Raw genomic sequence first — 17353 nt, forward strand, 5'->3', positions numbered from 1 at the left:
TGCTCTTGGGTGCATGAGGTTCTAAGCATGTGTGTGAGTGAGAGGGGGGATTTTAAAAGGTGGCCTGCCCATGGGTTGCAGAGCTGGGGTAAGGCAGCCCTAATTACAGGATGAGCCACACCTGTGTTCTATCAGGTACTCCTATGATAAAAGGAACAAGAAGTTTCAGTCGGGGGATGTTATATTAATTTTGATGGAATACATAGGTGTTACCATAACCCAAACACCAAGCAACATTAAAAAAAGTTAAATAAGGTATGGGGGTTGGTATGCAGAGACCTCAGGATGCCTATTACCATGGCAAACACACCATTAAAAATCCTTTAGCTTTTATTAAAAGTAAAGGAAAGAAGGAAAACCAGCATTTGAAATGTAAAGTTTTAAGTAAGACTTTCATTTTAACAACATCCCTTTCCTTTTAGCTGGAGAGAGTTTTTAGCCGGAAAAAACACCTTGTTTGACAATTTTTTAGATGGTTCAAAGATATTGATAACTGTTCTTCCGGGAAAAAGAGAAGAATTTACTTGAGATGGGCTGGAACTGTTGCTGCTGCTAAAGTCTAATCCTGTTTCCTCTCAGGTAGTATTTGGGATTCCTGTGGAGCTTGTGGGGTGGCAATGTCATCTTGGTCCCTCTCTCTGGCCCAGTCTGGTCAAGATATCTCTCAGGATGACGAAGGCTCAGGATTCCAGGAGATGGGGCTGGCACCCAGAACACTGAATCTTGCTGCACTAGCCAATTATTCTCCCCAAAATATTTTTCTTTAAGGACCCACAAAGGTAAATATGGGTGGAATAGTCCATCTTCTCGTCATTTTGTCACCCAACTAGGCCTAGTTTCTGACACACCAATTTTGGTTCACTGATTTCTGATAGCCCTGACAAAACAAGCATCTGACTGTGACGCTTCTACAATGGAGCCATGCTGTGCAAAGGTACATAATAAAACTCCATCTAGCTGCCCTACATATTTTGACTATGGGCACATTCCTCAAGGAAGCTATGGAAGCTGATTCGGCCCTGGTGGAAAGGATTACATTCTTCACATCACGTCAGCCTTAGTTAATTCATAACATAGCCTAATGGATCTAGTGATCCAATTAGAAATTTTCTGGGTTGAAATGCATTGCACCTTCATCCTTTCTGCAAAAGCAACAAATATTCTGGTGAATACCCTAAAAGAGCCTACTATTGTCTAGATAAAATGACTGCTCTGTGCATGTCTAATGTGTGTAGCCTAGTTTCCTTTTTATCAGAGTTTGGATTTGGAAAGAACATAGGGAGATCAAACACCTGTTAAGATGGAAATTAAAAACATTTATGGGTAGAAATTTGGGAAGAGGTCTCAGTGTTACCCTTCTTTGTGTAATTTGGCATAAAATGACCCTGCCGTAAGTGCCTAGATCTCACCCACACTTCTAGTGGATGTAATTGGTACCCAAAATGCCACTTTAATGAACAAATCAAAGGAGAGCACATTGCTAGAGGCTCAAAGAGTGGTCCCATCAATTCCATTAGAACAATATTTAGATCCCAAACTGGAGTAGGTTGTCTGATTCAGGGACAGACCCTCATAAGGCCCTTAAGGAATCTGACTATCGTGGGTGAGAGAAAACTGAGCATTACAGAATTGGAGAGCAGTTAGCTAAGGTGGCTGATGACCCTCAGGGAATTCACAGACCATCCAAATATTTTTAATTTTAATATATAATTCAGTATGTCTAGGATCTGCATCTGAAAAGAATGCAGCTGAAATAAATCCATTTAGCAGAGTATGTAGCTTTGGTGGAGTCTTTTGTATTATTAATGAGTAATTATATTTTGGACTTCTGATAAGCAACTCTTCTATAATGTTGACAATCCATGCTGTAAGGGGTATGGAAGTTCGATCCATGTGGAGAATTTGGCTTTTCTTCTGCAATATGAAGTCAGACTGGAGAGGCAGAAGGATTAAGCATTGAAATCAGAGGTTCATTTTATCCAAAAAACAAAACTGTCTTGGCCTGTCTGGATCTACCATTATCAACTTTGCTGTACCCTGTCTTAGATTTCTGATAAGACTTGGAATAAATTCATTTAGTTTCTCTGCAATGACCTTGTCATCCTTGAGCTCTCCTTTAGCATCTCGATTTTCCAGTAGTCTCACTGGTTGTTTAGCAGGCTTCCTGCTTCTGATGTAGGGTGACCAGACAGCAAGTGTGAAAAATTGGGACAAGGGGTTGGGGGTAATAGGAGCCTATATAAGAAAAAGACCCAAAAATCAGGACTGTCCCTATAAAATCGGGACATCTGGTCACCCTATTCTGACGTAGTTAAAACAAATTGCTATTACTTTTTGAGTCTTTGGCTAGTTGTTCTTCACATTCTTTTTTGGCCCTCCAAATTCTATTTTCACACTTCATTTGCCAGAGTTTATGCTTCCTTCTATTTTCCATTCTATTCTTCCTCTATTTTCCTTTTTAACTTCCACCTTTTTGTCTCTCACTGCTTCTTTTACTTCATTTTTAACCATGGTGGCACTTTTTTAGTTTTCTTACTATGCTTTTTAATTTGGGGTGTACATTTAAGTGAACCTCTATTATGGTGTCTTTAAAAAATTTCCATGCATCTTGCAGAGATTTCACTTTTGGTGCTGTACCTTTTAATTTCTGTTTAACTAACCTCCTCATTTTTGTGTAGTCCCCCTTTCTGAAATTAAATACTACAGGACTGGGCTGCTGTGGTGTTTCCCCCACCACAGGGATGTTAAATTTAATTATATTATGGTCATTATTACCAAGCGGTCCAGCTATATTCACCTCTTGGACCAGACCCTGTTCTCCATTTAGGATTAAATTAGGAGGTTGATATATAGGTGAGTAGTAATCTTGTCAATGATGTCTTAAGAGAGGCAGAATTACAGGTAGGTAATTGTTCCTTCTTTGAATATTCCAATATTGACTAGATACATGCATGTTAAAAAGAGTAGGAATGTTTATTGGGGTCCCAAAACTGTAGACTCTGGAAAACCCACACCTGGTTAATCAATAGTCAGAAGGAACCTCTTGCTTGAAACTGCTTACTTGACAAGGTTTCTTTAAGGGATATGTCATTCTATTACTAATGTATAAATAAAGGAAAAAAGCTTGAGATAGTTGGACTTGTTTGGGGACTCTTTTGGACTCTCCCTCTGGATACATCTTGCGGTCCCCACCGGCAGACGGAAGATTTGGCTACCGGAAGCCTGCCGCTGTGTCACTAGAGAGCCACATTCAGCTTTGGTAGTTATCAAGGGTTGGGGGTGTTTTACTAACTTGTTGCGGATGTGTGTAAGTGCTTGAGATTAAGTTTAGCTTTAAGTGAAAGCACTCTTGTGTTGTCCTGTTTGTGCCAGCCATCTATTGGTCGGACAGTCGTGTCTCCCCTGATTTATTTCCTGACACCTCCTTGCACAGAGTAAAGTTACCAAGAGCTTTGGGTTAAAAGAACCCCAGGTAACAGGAATGAAGGCCTAAAATTCAACTTTCATTAGGCAATGTGCCACCAGAGGGAAATGTAGTTTAATGTTAAAGTGACTCAATGTGAAATATTTTGGGTCAGTTCAACAAACAAAAATATTTTGATTCAGAGACCTCTCTTTGAAAATATTTTGATTTGGTTTTCTTGATGGAAAATGGAAAAAAAAATCTATTTTGAAGAAACTGCATTTTCCACTGAAAATCATTCAGATAGAAAATTCACAGTGAGCTCTAAGTAGTTAGCGGTCTGCACAACACTTTGAAAATGTCTGGTCTTTCACCAAACAAGCTTTTGATAAAATATAGGCTGAAGTTCTGTATTTTTCTAGGCAATATGTACAGCATAGATTGCAGCCTCTTCATACAGACCTACCAATATATCACAACCTGATCGAACAAGGATTGTCAGGTGGAGATTTTTACGTCTCTGCGGCTATTCTCAGTTTTTTTGTGTAAGCGCAAAAAAGAGTGATACTTAATGTCCTCTTGAGGGTAAATTTGTAGCACCATTAGAATTTAGAGTGAAACCACACACTCATTTCAGGTAGGTGACTGAACAGTCATCAAGAAGAAAAAAAATTGGATTATTTCATAATTATGTTAGGGAACTAGGGACCTTAAGATGAAATATTTCATGTTACCCCAAGCTATTCAGTCTTTCATGAATGTACTCTGTGAATTTCCTAGAAAAGTTCTAAAGTGATATTAAGTTTTGTAAATCAGTGAACTTGGTATTAGAATAATAGAATCATAGGACTGAAAGGGACCTCAAGAGGTCTTCTAGTTCAGTCCCCTGCACTCAAGGCAGGAATAAATGTTATGTAGACCATCCCTGACAGGTGTTTGTCTAATCTGCTCTTAAAAATCTTCTATGATGGAGATTCCACAACCTCCCTAGGCAATTTATTCCATGGCTTAAATATCTCATCAGGAAGTTTTTCCTAATATTCTGCCTAAACTTCCCTGGCTTCAATTTAAGACCACTGCTTCTTGTCCTATCTGTGTGTAACTGATCATTCCTTCCCAAGTGGAGTACTTTGCATTTGTCCTCATGAATTTCATCCTATTTACTTCAGACCATTTCTCCAGTTTGTCCAAATCATTTTGAATTTTAATCCAATGCTCTAAAGCACTTGCAATCCCTCCCAGCTTGGTATCATTCACAAACTTTATAAATGTACACTCTAGGCCATTATGTAAATCACCGATGAAGATATTGAAAAGAACCAGAATCAGATGTGATGTCTATATTGTATAACATTACATTAAAAATGGAGTCTAAGTCCATCACAGTGGCGGCAGTGCAGGTAAAAAGCACTTAGCAAAATCCACCTTTGTATATGAGAAACATCACAATTAAAATAAACATTGAAAATTAAGGCAACTTGATGTTAGTAGGGTAATAACTGGATATAAAACATTTCAATTCTTGGTTACTGATTCAGCACCAGTTCAGAATAGCACAATACAGCACTGCAGAGAAAGGTAACAAAGAGGCACAAACTATGGATGAGTATGGTACAAACCCTTATATGTAAAAGAGTAGAATGAATAAATGGTTTGGCAAATCTGTAAATGTATAGGATAGAGATCACCAACTAATTTCACAGAAACAAGAACCAATAGATGAAAACAACATGAATTATTATTATTACTTACTACTACCAATAATAAATAAATAATTTGTATCAGTTATGATTTAAGACTCCATTGTGCTAAACACTCTAGAAACACATAACAAGGTGTTTGACTTGGTACTACATGACATTTTGATTATAAAAGCTAGAATATAATAACATTAACATGGCACACAGTAAATGGATTAAAAATTGGCTAATGGGTAGGTCTCAAAATATAATTGTATAAGGGGAATCATCATCAAGCAGGTTTGTTTCCAGTGGAGTCCAGCAGTGCCAGGATTATTAGGCCCTATGTGAGAATCAGCGCAGGCTGGGGGGTGTGCTGGCCACCACTTCCCGCAGCCCCCATTGTCCTGGAGTGGTGAACTGCAGCCAGTGGGAGCTATGATCGGCTGAACCTGCAGATGTGGCAGGTAAAGAAACCGTCTCGTCCCACCAGGGTGCTTACCCTGGCGGGCCGTGTGCTAAAGGTTGCTGATCCCTGTACTAGATGGTGCCTTCTGGCCTTGGAATCCATGAACAAAAAGATGGTCCCTGTCCCAGGGGGCTTCCAACTGGGACGGCTCCAGGCACCAGCCCAGCAAGCAGGTGCTTAGGGCGGCCACGGGGAAGGGGCAGCACGTCTGGCTCTTCAGTGGCAAGTCCCTCACTCCCTCTCGGAGCGAAGGACCTGCCACCGAATTGCCACTGAAGACTGAAGCAGTAGTGGTAGAGCTCCCGCAGATCGTGATCGCGACTTTTTTTTTTTTTTGCGCTGCTTGGGGCGGCAAAAGCCCTGAATCCAGCCCTGGCTTCCATTCTAAGAATAATGCAACAGACAATAGATGGATACAACAAACAGTACAAGGGGAACACAAGGAAGCAGTGAGATAATCCATGTAATTAGAGCTTGACAGTTGTTGCTGTTAATTTGAAAATAATAAGTGGTCTCTGTCTAGTGCAACACCCAGTGGACATCTATACAGGTTACAAAACCATCTATTCCATAGTACACATAAGGAAAGTTGTGGGATCTCATATATACTAATGTGTAGTAATTATTGGCAAAGGCTGAGTCTTTTGTAGTGGCTTCTGTACCTAAAATCTGATTAAGTAGTTTTAAATAATACATGAATTATTAAACTAACAGAAAACAATTTGTATTATAATTATTTTAAATAAAAACAATCATAATCTAAGGGGTTTTATAGTGGGTACGCATTTGGAAGCAGAGTAATATGAACTCTAGGATTTAGAGCCAGTCTCTGAATCTATTAACTTTATACAAGAGGGGAACAGTATCACATATAATACATACCATTACAAGATGGCAATACTCTGTTCCAAGATGGTTTTCCATCAACACCAATCACACATGTTATAGTTGAAGGATCAATAATCTTATATCCAGAATCACACTGATAAGTAATGGTCGACCCAAGTTTGAAGTCTGTTCCAATTCTAGTCCCATTCATTATGTTTCCAGGGTCAAAACAAGCTTCCCGTGGTTTTTCTGTTAAAATGGATTATAAATAAAACATCAGTAATCTCAATACAATATATGTACTAAAATATGCATTTAACAATGATCAGTTTTAAAATTAGATTCGTATTTCCATCTTGTTATTAGAATACATTTTCTTACTGTTAAATATTGCTAGGAGGTCATTGATACTTGCCTAAGCTTATCTGTCTGTACAAGAAAATTACACCTACACCATTTAGTAAGGTATTAAGAAAATCTGCAAGCCATAGCCATAAACTCCATATAGATGAGCGTAAGGCACCACCAAAGTAATTGACTTAATGTACCTTCTCTACACACTCTCACATATACATCATTTGAAAGCTTAATATGCCTATTTTATGATGAAGTATGATAGGGAAGTGTTAAGTGGTGCTATTACCATAGAAATGGGGATAAATAATGACACTAGCAACAAGTTAAAACAACCACTGAAATATTTGCACTTGTTTCTCTTCATTTAATGACTATGTATTATTTAAAGACATAAAAATGGATTTCTTGGTAAGCTCAAAGCATATGTTGAACACGTTGAATTTGTCACCAGCCATCGTTTGTATAACAGCAGTGGTATCTCTGATGTATACTGTTGTTTCTTTATCATATGCTCTTAGCTCATGGACTCTTTTAGCTTAAGCTTCCAGCTGATGCTCTAAATCAGCGTTGTCTGTTCTTCTCATTGTTCCATCAGCATGGAAGAGGGACATAGACACAGGCCCTATTATGTGACTAAGAACAGTTGCAATTGAAACCATCATCTCCACATCTTGAAAAGGGCAGGGCATGCGGAAAACAAATTCTGAACTGATAGCTGCTCTGATTGTCCTTCCCTTGGCAGATTTAAATTTGGTCTTTTTGATCATGTCAGCAAATGTTTGATGCCAAATTTCCTGATGGGGCTGAAGATGCTACATGTCCCATCAGAATCAAGTACACCTCTTACAAATCTCTCAATTTGTTCTTCTCTAGCATCTTCTCTTTTCAGCAGAGACTCTTGTACATCTGGTTTTACTTGCAGTCAAGTAAATAGTTTGATAAGCATATCTGGATGTGATTCAAGGGCAAATGGGTTTGTCATATTGTTGATGACATGACCGGTAAAAGCTGTAATGTGCTCTTGGGACCACTTCAGTGCAGAGGCAAGGTCTTGTTTGTGGACTTTGTCTTCATTACTTGTTGTTAGATCACTTCTTTCTCTGAGAACTTTGTATATTCATAATATGAAGCTGTGTATTGTCACCTCTAGCACTGATATTGGCCTATGCATAAGTATCACTGAATAAAAAAGTTAGTTTCTAGAATATTTCAAAGGCTAGTACTGCATGCATAGGCAATTATAAATTAAAAAAAAACTTTTGCCAGGCAGACTAGATGCTGCATTGCTCATACAAAAGCTTACAAATGAAGAAGCATTATATTAGGAATTCATATACATTTATATCTGCCCACTATGCAGTAAAAACTATGGGCACGTTACTTACTGCTATTGGTGCGCAATCTTCAGTGAGAGACTGATCTGGTCAATAAATTCCAGTTGAAAATATAGAAAACTATTACCATCACTTGTGAGATACCTTGACAATTAAGACTACGCAATGTGAAAACATTTTATGTTAGTATATTGCAAAATGCTAATATTCATCATTTTTGTCACTTGCTAAACAGCTTAAACATTTAAGGGGAAAAAATGCTTTCCCATGCAAAACCAGTAAGAAATCTTGTGATATATTGTTGTTTGGTAGCTTTGACCAATCAACACCACATTATGGTGTTGAAATTAACTTAAACAGTAAAAAACCAATCAGAATCCTGTTGCACTGTTTCTGGAACTGTGCAGAAAATTACACTTTATCATTTTGGATACCATTGTTTCGCCTCTCACCACTGAAGAGCCTCACATCATATATTGTCTAAAATTGCACAAAATAAGCTTCCAAATGCTATTTTATGTTGGTCTGTATGGAGCTGGTGTATTAAATTCCAAAAATAGTCCAAAACTATGGTGGATGTGGATGTGGCCCATTCCCAACAGTTGTCAGCTGTTGTCAACAGTTGTCAACTGTTGAGAATGGGTCACATCCACCCTAATTGAATTGGCCTTGTTAGCTCTGACCCCACCACTTTGTAAGGCAATTCCCATCTTTTCATGTGCTGTATATTCATACCTGCTTACTGTGTTTTTCACTCCCTGCATCCAATGAAGTGGGCTGTAGCCCACGAAAGCTTATGCCCAAATAAATGTGTTAGTCTCTAAAGTGTCACCAGGACTCCTCATTATTTTTACTGATACAGAGAACATGGCTACCTCTCTGAAACCTGTATTGTTGTAAGATAGTTGGCTAACTTCACAAGGGGGAGTTAGATGTTACAATGCCTAACTTTAACATACCTCTCCTCCTACCAGAATTCAGAAGCTAGAGTTTGGCTCCCAAGTTCCTCATGCATTGTATAGGGAGAGTTAGGTGCTTACGAAAGAGATTCAAACAAGCCAGCATACTGAGCAGGGAGCCACCTAAGTTATGCAGTAGGAAATACCAAAGAGAGGAGTGTGGCCTAAGCCCTGTTGTGCCTACTTCCACCTGGGATTCACAGCCATGAACCCTCTTCTGGAGTTAAGCATTTAAACCAGGTCAGCCCTTCTTCACAAAGAAAGGGTGAAGAAGATGTGGTGGTGCTACCCTCTCCCCCCTCTTATGGAAGGGAATTTAGGCACCCGCAGGTTAGGTGGCAGCTGGGCGCAGGCTTTATGAATGCTAGTGGATTTAAATCTTGAATTTAAAGGAGTAGTTAGGCACCTAAATCACTGATGTGAATCTAGCCTAGTACAAATACTACAAAATGACTCGCATGAAATCCTGGGTCTAATGAAGTCAATGGGAGTTTTGTCATTTACTTCAATGGGGCCAGGATTTCACTCCCTATATTTAAGACATTAAGAACTAATGAAAACTAGCAAAATAAATAAATAAATAAACAAACAAGCATGCGAGCAGGACCCTGAATTTCATAGGAGTCCACAGCCACGAAATCCCCCAGGTATTGGAGAGATTATCAGCTACTATGCTGGAACAAATTGTTAACCAATCCAACACACTGATGAGTCAAGTTTAAATAATTCTTTAAGGATTAATAGGCAATATTAGTTCTGATGTTTAATTCATTGATTGATTCATAATTTGCATTATTAAGATATGACCTTATTTCAAGAATGTGGTTGAGATGATTTTTAACTAGCATAGTTTTATGGTGAGAAGGCACTTTGCAGTTAATTAAATGGAAGTACTGTATTAAATACACTTTGCAGTATTACAGTGGATACAAATGTTATACTTTTTCTGTTATAATAAGGTATGACACCTTTTTGGCAGGCAGCATAATTACATTAATGGAGGTCCAAATATTATGTAACTTGGTTCTCTTGAACTCTATTTTCTTTGTGTTGTTTTTCTGATTATTATAACACTCTGCAAAATCTGCCTGTTTATGAAGTAATGTCTACCCTGTGCTGAATAACTTCAAGATGAATGGCAGAGATATTTATAGAAAAACAAAGGCTTTTGGTTTTGGAATGTATTATTACAGTATATGGTTATTACCAAGTTAACAGGACATGCCTTCCAGTGATTAATTATTATTATACATGCATTTTCAAGTAGTTTAGATTTAACAATTTACCTTTCCGCTGTTTGATACCCCAATTTTATTTGTATATTTGTATTCAATATTTCAAGAAAATTTTGTTATTTTATATGTATACTTGTATAATATAAAACCTATTATATATGATATAATTATATAACTTATTTGTGCATTTCACTCTCTCTCTCTCTCTCTCACACACACACACACACACACACACGTAGAGAAGGAAGAGGGAAAGTTGGTCATTCTTATATCATTTCCTTTGTGCAACCTTCACCTTTCCCTCCTTACTATTCAGCAATACCATTCCTTACTATTTCCTATATAAAATAAATGTATTTATTTTTATTTCTATTGTATTTCAAATTCATTTGAGAAGAGATAGCCAAGGATTCCCTGTACAAACAATGTAAACACAAATATATCATAGTTATTCTGGGGACAGTAGTCTTGCTAGCCTGAAAGGAAAAGGGTGAAGAAAGAAGACAGTAGAAAAATGAGAAGAAGGGTTTAAGTGGGTTGACAAATCATGTTCTTTGGGTTTTGGTTGTTTCTCATTTTGTTTTCTTTCACATACAGTATGGAGTTTTTCTTCAACTGACTGGAGTGAGAAGTTGAGGCTGTATCTTTGAGGCTGAAAGCTTGAAAATTCTGAACACAGATGCCAATCTAAGCAGAGAAATAGCAGCTCATTTGAGAAGAAAATGTTGTATATTCACAGGATGGTTTTTGAAAAATAACTAAAAAGTGATTATATAAATCCTTGTACTCTGGCTAATAATGGCTGCCAGCCAAATTACAAGGATTCACACACTCTGTGGTTATTCTGAAACAGCCATACAATGTGTATGTAAATCTTGCTGCAAATCACCCACAACCAAAGTGTAGAGGGAAAAATACATTGGTATGTATCAGTAAATGTACAACATTTCTGTATTCTAATTGGGTGAAACCATTCCATTTCAGTAGAACACTCCCTAAATAACAATGACTATCTTTTTTTATTTGCACCATTTCTCCTCCCTTTTAGGAGATGAGAGTGTGCAGGGATGTCAAAAATAAAAGGAGAAAAATTGCCTATTATGTACCTCATCATTTTCAAAAGGATTTTTTAAAAGATAAATTGGAACAATAAATTAAGAAGTTGAGATTGTGTTTTCATATTTGGTTATAAACTTGTATTTTGGAATGAATCAAATATTATTTAAAATAGCATTTTCTACATTGTTTTTACATTGAACATTTTCGTAGGGCTGATATACCACCATAATAAGACTGTCATCAACCAATTACACAACACCAGTATGTTAAAATATAAAAGATTAACAAAAAACATTGTTACGTATATTTTAACTTTTAAATATATATGCATTCACACAATTACAAACCTATGAAAAATAAGTGTAGTATGTGTGTAAATAGAGTTTTAATTAATCCTAATTTAAGACATTTTCCTTCTGTATGTTGACACGTATTATGTTAACAACAGTACCTTTGTATTCAATGGCGAATCCTGACATGCCAACAGAAGCATCACTGCGAAATGCTAGAAATAAACTATTAGCACTGCTCTCTATTCTTTCAGGTGCCTGGGAGCCTTGAAAACTGCCAATTAGAGGACTGTTAGAATCTTCCCCTTCATAAATATGTAGAAAATCATAACTGGGCTCCATACTGAAACTGAAATAAAGGAAAAGAGAATTACATTGTCTTTATTTTTTGAGAAATTATTTGCTACTTTAAAAAAAAGAAAAGGCAGCCACAGCATTAAACATGTTTTCATCTGCAGAAATAAAGAAGTTCTTAAAGTATATCCCACAATCCAAATACGACATGCCTTGTAAATGCGATCAATGATCAAAACTGATCAATGTCTAATTTAAACCAAAGTGCCCTAATGTGAAGAGCTCCCAACACTGTAACTTATTTTTGTTGGTACACAGTTAGATTCAACTGTAGCATTTAGTTTAGAACATTAACTGTAACATTTTAGAATTTAATTTAGGGAGAGTTTCTTAGTGAATATCACACTAGACTGAAACCTGGTAGACCTAGGTATTATGCCCAGTTCTACCTCGGTCTGCTGGGTGACTTTGGGCAAGTCACTTCTCCTCTGTACCTCAGTTTCACCATCTATAAAATGGGGAAAATGATATTGATCTCTTTTGTAAAGTGATTTGTGATCTATGAACTCTATGTAAGAGCTAGGTATTTTTACTACAGAATTATAATCAATGCATTATTAATATGTCTATTGTAATGTCTACAATCTATTACAGGAAGGGGAACAACACATATTTATATTGTTGTACAAGTCAATTAGATTCAATGAAGGCAGTACAGCAGAAGGGGATCCTTAAGAGAGACTTAAACACGGACTAGGAAGTGGCCTTGAGATCAGTTCAGGGAGGCTGTGTGGATGGAGGCAGAAAGACAATAATGTGAGAACCTTATAATGATATGGACAGAAGCTGAATAAATGATGCAGTGGAGAAGGTCCAAGGGCTACATGAAGCTCAACAGTGAAAGACAAGTAGGCACGGGGGTTGTGGGTTTTGCTTTCTTTTCTTCCTGATCACCTTCTGAACACCGATCAGTGTTTAACACAAGGAAGTTAGACTGTTGTCATAAACAGATAGCTAAGGGTTAATGTTTCTTTTACCTGTAAAGGGTTAACAAAGGGAACCAAACACCTGACAAGAGGACCAATCAGGAAACCGGATTTTTCAAAGCTTAAGGGAGGGAATTTGTGGGTGTTTCTTGGTCTTGGGTCTTTGTCTGTTCTGTGCTCTCTCAGCTATGAGAGGGTCTATTTCCAGTCCTTCTAATCTTCTGTTTCCCAGTTGTAAGTACAAGGTAGCAAAAGTATAGTCTTTTAAATTGTTTTGCTGTATTTGCATCTGTGTATCTGGCTGGTGGAGTCTTTATGTGTATTTGGCTATAAGTACTTTAAATTGTATTGTTTTTGGATAAGGCTGTTTATCCCTTTTCTATTGTTTATTCATTTTCTATAAGTTGAAAACCCTGTATCTTACCATCTAGATTACAGAGAACTGTTATTCTATTCTTTTTTTTTTTTTTTATTAAAAGTTTTGTTTTTTAAGACCTGTTGATTTTTTTTTTCTAGTTGACCCACCAGGAAATTGGTGGGAGAAAGGAAAGACAGGGGGGAGGGGAAAAACTGCTCTCTGTGTTTAACTCTCCTAGTGTCCCAGGGCGGGAAGAAGCTAAGGGGGAAGAGAGATAGAATCTTTTCTGTTTCCTTGTCTTTGGGTTTGTCTCTTTGTGGAAGAGAGGAGACATGCTTCTTGGTATTGTGATGTAAAGAGGTTGCATCAGTAACTCTCAGGTTAGCCCAGAGAGGAAATTCTGGGTGGGAGAGAGGTGGGGGGAATGGTTTATTTCCCTTTGTTAGGAGACTCAGGGCATCTGAGTCTTGGGGTCCCACAGGGAAGTTTTGGGGGACCCAAGTGTACCAGGCACTGAAATTCCTGGTTGGTGGCAGCCTATCAGATCTAAGCTGGTAATTAAGCTTAGAGGGTTCATGCTAGCTTCTCAGGTTATGAACGCTAAGGAAGCTATGACAACTGTCCATGAGAGTAACATACAGTAGGACATCTGCAGGAAAGAATTTGGTTCTGAGGAAGGATCTAGAGAAGTCTGGGGGCAGCTGGCATAGGCAAAGTGGGAATCTATTCCAAGTGTAGTGGTGAAGCATAAAAAAGCCTGAAGACAATAAAGGCCTCTTCCCATTTTTTGGTCTTTTTTTATCAATCCAACTATAGTGCATGTCAAAGAGATCTACATATTTAACATCTTATAACACATTTAATTGAAAAACACATGTGCAGTAATTATTTTAACAAAACATGAAACAGAGACAGCCAAAAACTGTTGATGATTCCTTGCTCTTATATCTAGGCGTTTTCACCAGCCCATTCAGCTTTTGCAGAAAACAGCATTATGAGACATATAAATGTGGCTTTTACTCAATATTTGCTTTTCCAACTCATCCCTGGAAGGACAAATATGTTTGTACCAAAGGCTCTCATGTTAAAATGCTCTTTATACCATTCCTTTCTTGCACCAATCTCTTCCCTTGTTGCCACGCTTTCAAAATCTAGAGAATTTCCCATGAAGCTGAAACTATTGTATGTTAGTCACCCAGCCTACAAAACATTTTGGGCCAGATGTTGTCCACACTTCAACTGGGGAACTCTTGTGGAAATCAATGGGAATTCTGCACATAGAAAAAAATGTATGATACAGCAAGTTATCTTTTCATCAGAATAAAAAAATGTAACTGCTCTATGGAATGTTTGAATTGGCATTAGGAATACGATTAATATGGTGGCTTCTACTAGGTAATCAATGTTTTATTCCTCCTATGAATATCAGTGGATGGAATGAAATGTCAATGCCAAAGCAATTGATATTTACAGAACAATTGTTAAAAACAGCAAGAGCAAAATGTAATCAGAGAACATTTATTATTGTTAAATATAGTAGTGGGATTAAAGCAAATGAGAAGAGATGTAATCATCAAGAAGCAGAAAGATATATTTTAGATATTTTTAAATGAATAAGCCTCATTTCAGTTTAATGATTTTTTCAAACGAGCACGGGGAGTAGCCTCTGTAAGGATTTTATATCTTGCCGAATACACTAGTAATACAAATAACGACCAATTGTGAAAAAGGCAGATGTCTTCATGTATAAAAGCTCACTACTTCAGACATGCTGACTATGCTGACTAGCCCACAGCATAACAGGCAACTATTGCATTCTGTACCCCCGCCTGCAAACTCCAACTCCTGCTGATGTGAATGGGAGCTGAATAGTCTCAGCACTAGCGCTTAGGAATTGCAAACAATGAAATCCAATAAATGCAAGAGTGACTCCTTAGTTTAAAAAGATTCTTCCAGCCAAACTTTTAAATTTGGGTCTAAACATATTAGATTGGAACTACATCTACTAGACGTTTACACAATAAGAATCAATTTTCAGAATAATCATCTTTGCTTAATAGGCGACCATTATTAAATAATGTTAAAGTATTTTTCTGAAGGGTTAATTCAATTTAATAACTTAGTGACTCATATTTTCATGATAATACACTATTTAATGTTAGCCTGAAGACTTCACCAGACAAGAAATGGGATACAGATGAATTAGGTATCACACAATGCAGACATTGCATTAATATGACAATGAAATATACGTATTTCAAACACTCTGGGTAGTATTATTCCCCATTAATATAGAGCCATCCCACTCAAATTGTCAATGGTGCAACATATGATACAAATTAAATGTTTGTTTCTTTCTTTTTTTAAAAAACATTATACCCCACACATCACATACAGTTTTTGCGGCTTACACATTTGGCACAAAAAAAAAACAACAAAAAAACCCTGTAAAGCTAAATATTTTGTTTCTTTCATGTCATTCCAAAGCAATGATGAAGTAAGTATTAGACACACACTCTAGGATTTAGGAAATGTAATTGGGAGTTCTATGTAGTGATCAATTATATAATTTTTAGGTGTGACATTTAAAAACCTGATACATAAAGGGATTTTCTACAAATGGTACCTTTTGAATATCAAGGCAATGACAAAGTCAGGGTTTGCTTTTATTCTCCAGTCACATTCCTTCCCAGGAGGATATGCCTGTGGGTAGTTAGGTGATAAAATAACACCTGCCGGACCCGTCAAGTTTCCTCCACATGCAGCTGTCAATACAAAAAGGAAAAAGAAAGCAGTTGCATATTAAACTAAAAATCACAGATAAACTATTCAAATAAGAATTATTTGGCTTTTTTTTTTAAAAAAAAATCAGAATAGTTTTTTCCATTCCCAACAAATGATCTCTTTATAGTCCCAACAACAAACACATCCTATTTTCCACATATTTTCCCCAATTTAGTTCAAAAACAAAAAGTTTTCCAATAATCTGATACAGGAAATAGAAATCTAAGTAATAATGCTTTTGGGTTTGCTTAGTGATTTTATCCCAGCTGCACTAACCAAGTATTTAACATTCACCCAATAAACTTCACTGTCAGAAGTGGAGAGCCCAATATTAACTAACACTTAATGATGCTATTTTCCTTTGGCCGCAGATGAAATATAAAATACTTTGATCCAATTAATAAAGATGTTAACCCAATTCACAGATCCAGGCACTTGGGCAAAAACACACAAACAAACAAAGAAAATCACACAGCTAACTCAAACCAAAATTCTAAAGTGCCTAAATCAATATTTAAACACCTAAGTAATAAGGGAGGTTTGCTGAGGTGCAGAGCTCCTACCATTGTGATCGAAGTAAGTATTAGTATCAACCAAGCTGTGTTAAAAAAACAACAAACAACAGCATGGTTCCTTTTATAGGTCATTATTTTAGTAAATATTCACAAATCTTCAGTGTCTTCTGATGACTTAGCTTGAGGTAAAGCACATGACCATACTCAGGAAAGTTATAACGTGTAAATGCAGCATAAAACATTAAACAAACGTGAACAGTGGCTTGACAATGTACAGAACGCTAATAAGTATAGCTATTAAATCTCAGCCATCCACATTATAGTGGAATAAGAACTATCTGAGAATATTAAAGGTCGCATATCATGGCTTTATAGAACTCCGAGGATTCCACTACTGCTGTATATACGACAGCAACAATTATTTTAAATAGAAAACTCCCTCAAGGTCATCCTGAGTAAAATGGAACATTAAGTATGTGCACATCATTTCACTACAAGTTACTCTCTCAGCAGATTAATTAAAATTTAGATTTTTAAAACAGACTATAAAGAGATACAGATTGAACTATGTTAATTGGATAAAGCGCTGGGTTTTATTACAATTGAAATAATACTCTAGAACATCTGATCTTCATAATCCAGAAATCTATATGTTTTGTCCTATCTCTAAACTCTTTAATTAGGAGTGAATCCAAATCTCTGGGAACTATTACTTGATGATTCATGGATTAAAAATTGTTTTATTGGCTGTAATCATCAGATGTTCAAACCTGTCCTTATGCAGTGCTGCACCACACAAATGG

At 36.9% G+C, this 17353-nt stretch overlaps 1 protein-coding gene across 1 annotated transcript in view; it reads right to left on the reverse strand.

Moving 5' to 3' along the window:
- Positions 1–17353, reverse strand: part of CSMD1 (CUB and Sushi multiple domains 1) — a 2093217-nt gene that overhangs the window by 366027 nt on the left and 1709837 nt on the right. Inside the window, exons 28-30 of the mRNA XM_075063712.1 lie at positions 15878–16016; positions 11775–11962; positions 6434–6628 (exon numbers count right to left, since the gene is read on the reverse strand). Of these exons, the coding sequence (XP_074919813.1) occupies positions 6434–6628; positions 11775–11962; positions 15878–16016 (522 nt within the window). The remainder of the gene's footprint in view (positions 1–6433; positions 6629–11774; positions 11963–15877; positions 16017–17353) is intronic.

The sequence above is a fragment of the Chelonoidis abingdonii genome, chromosome 3 (assembly GCF_003597395.2).
Source record: "Chelonoidis abingdonii isolate Lonesome George chromosome 3, CheloAbing_2.0, whole genome shotgun sequence".
NCBI classification, from domain to species: Eukaryota; Metazoa; Chordata; order Testudines; family Testudinidae; genus Chelonoidis; species Chelonoidis abingdonii.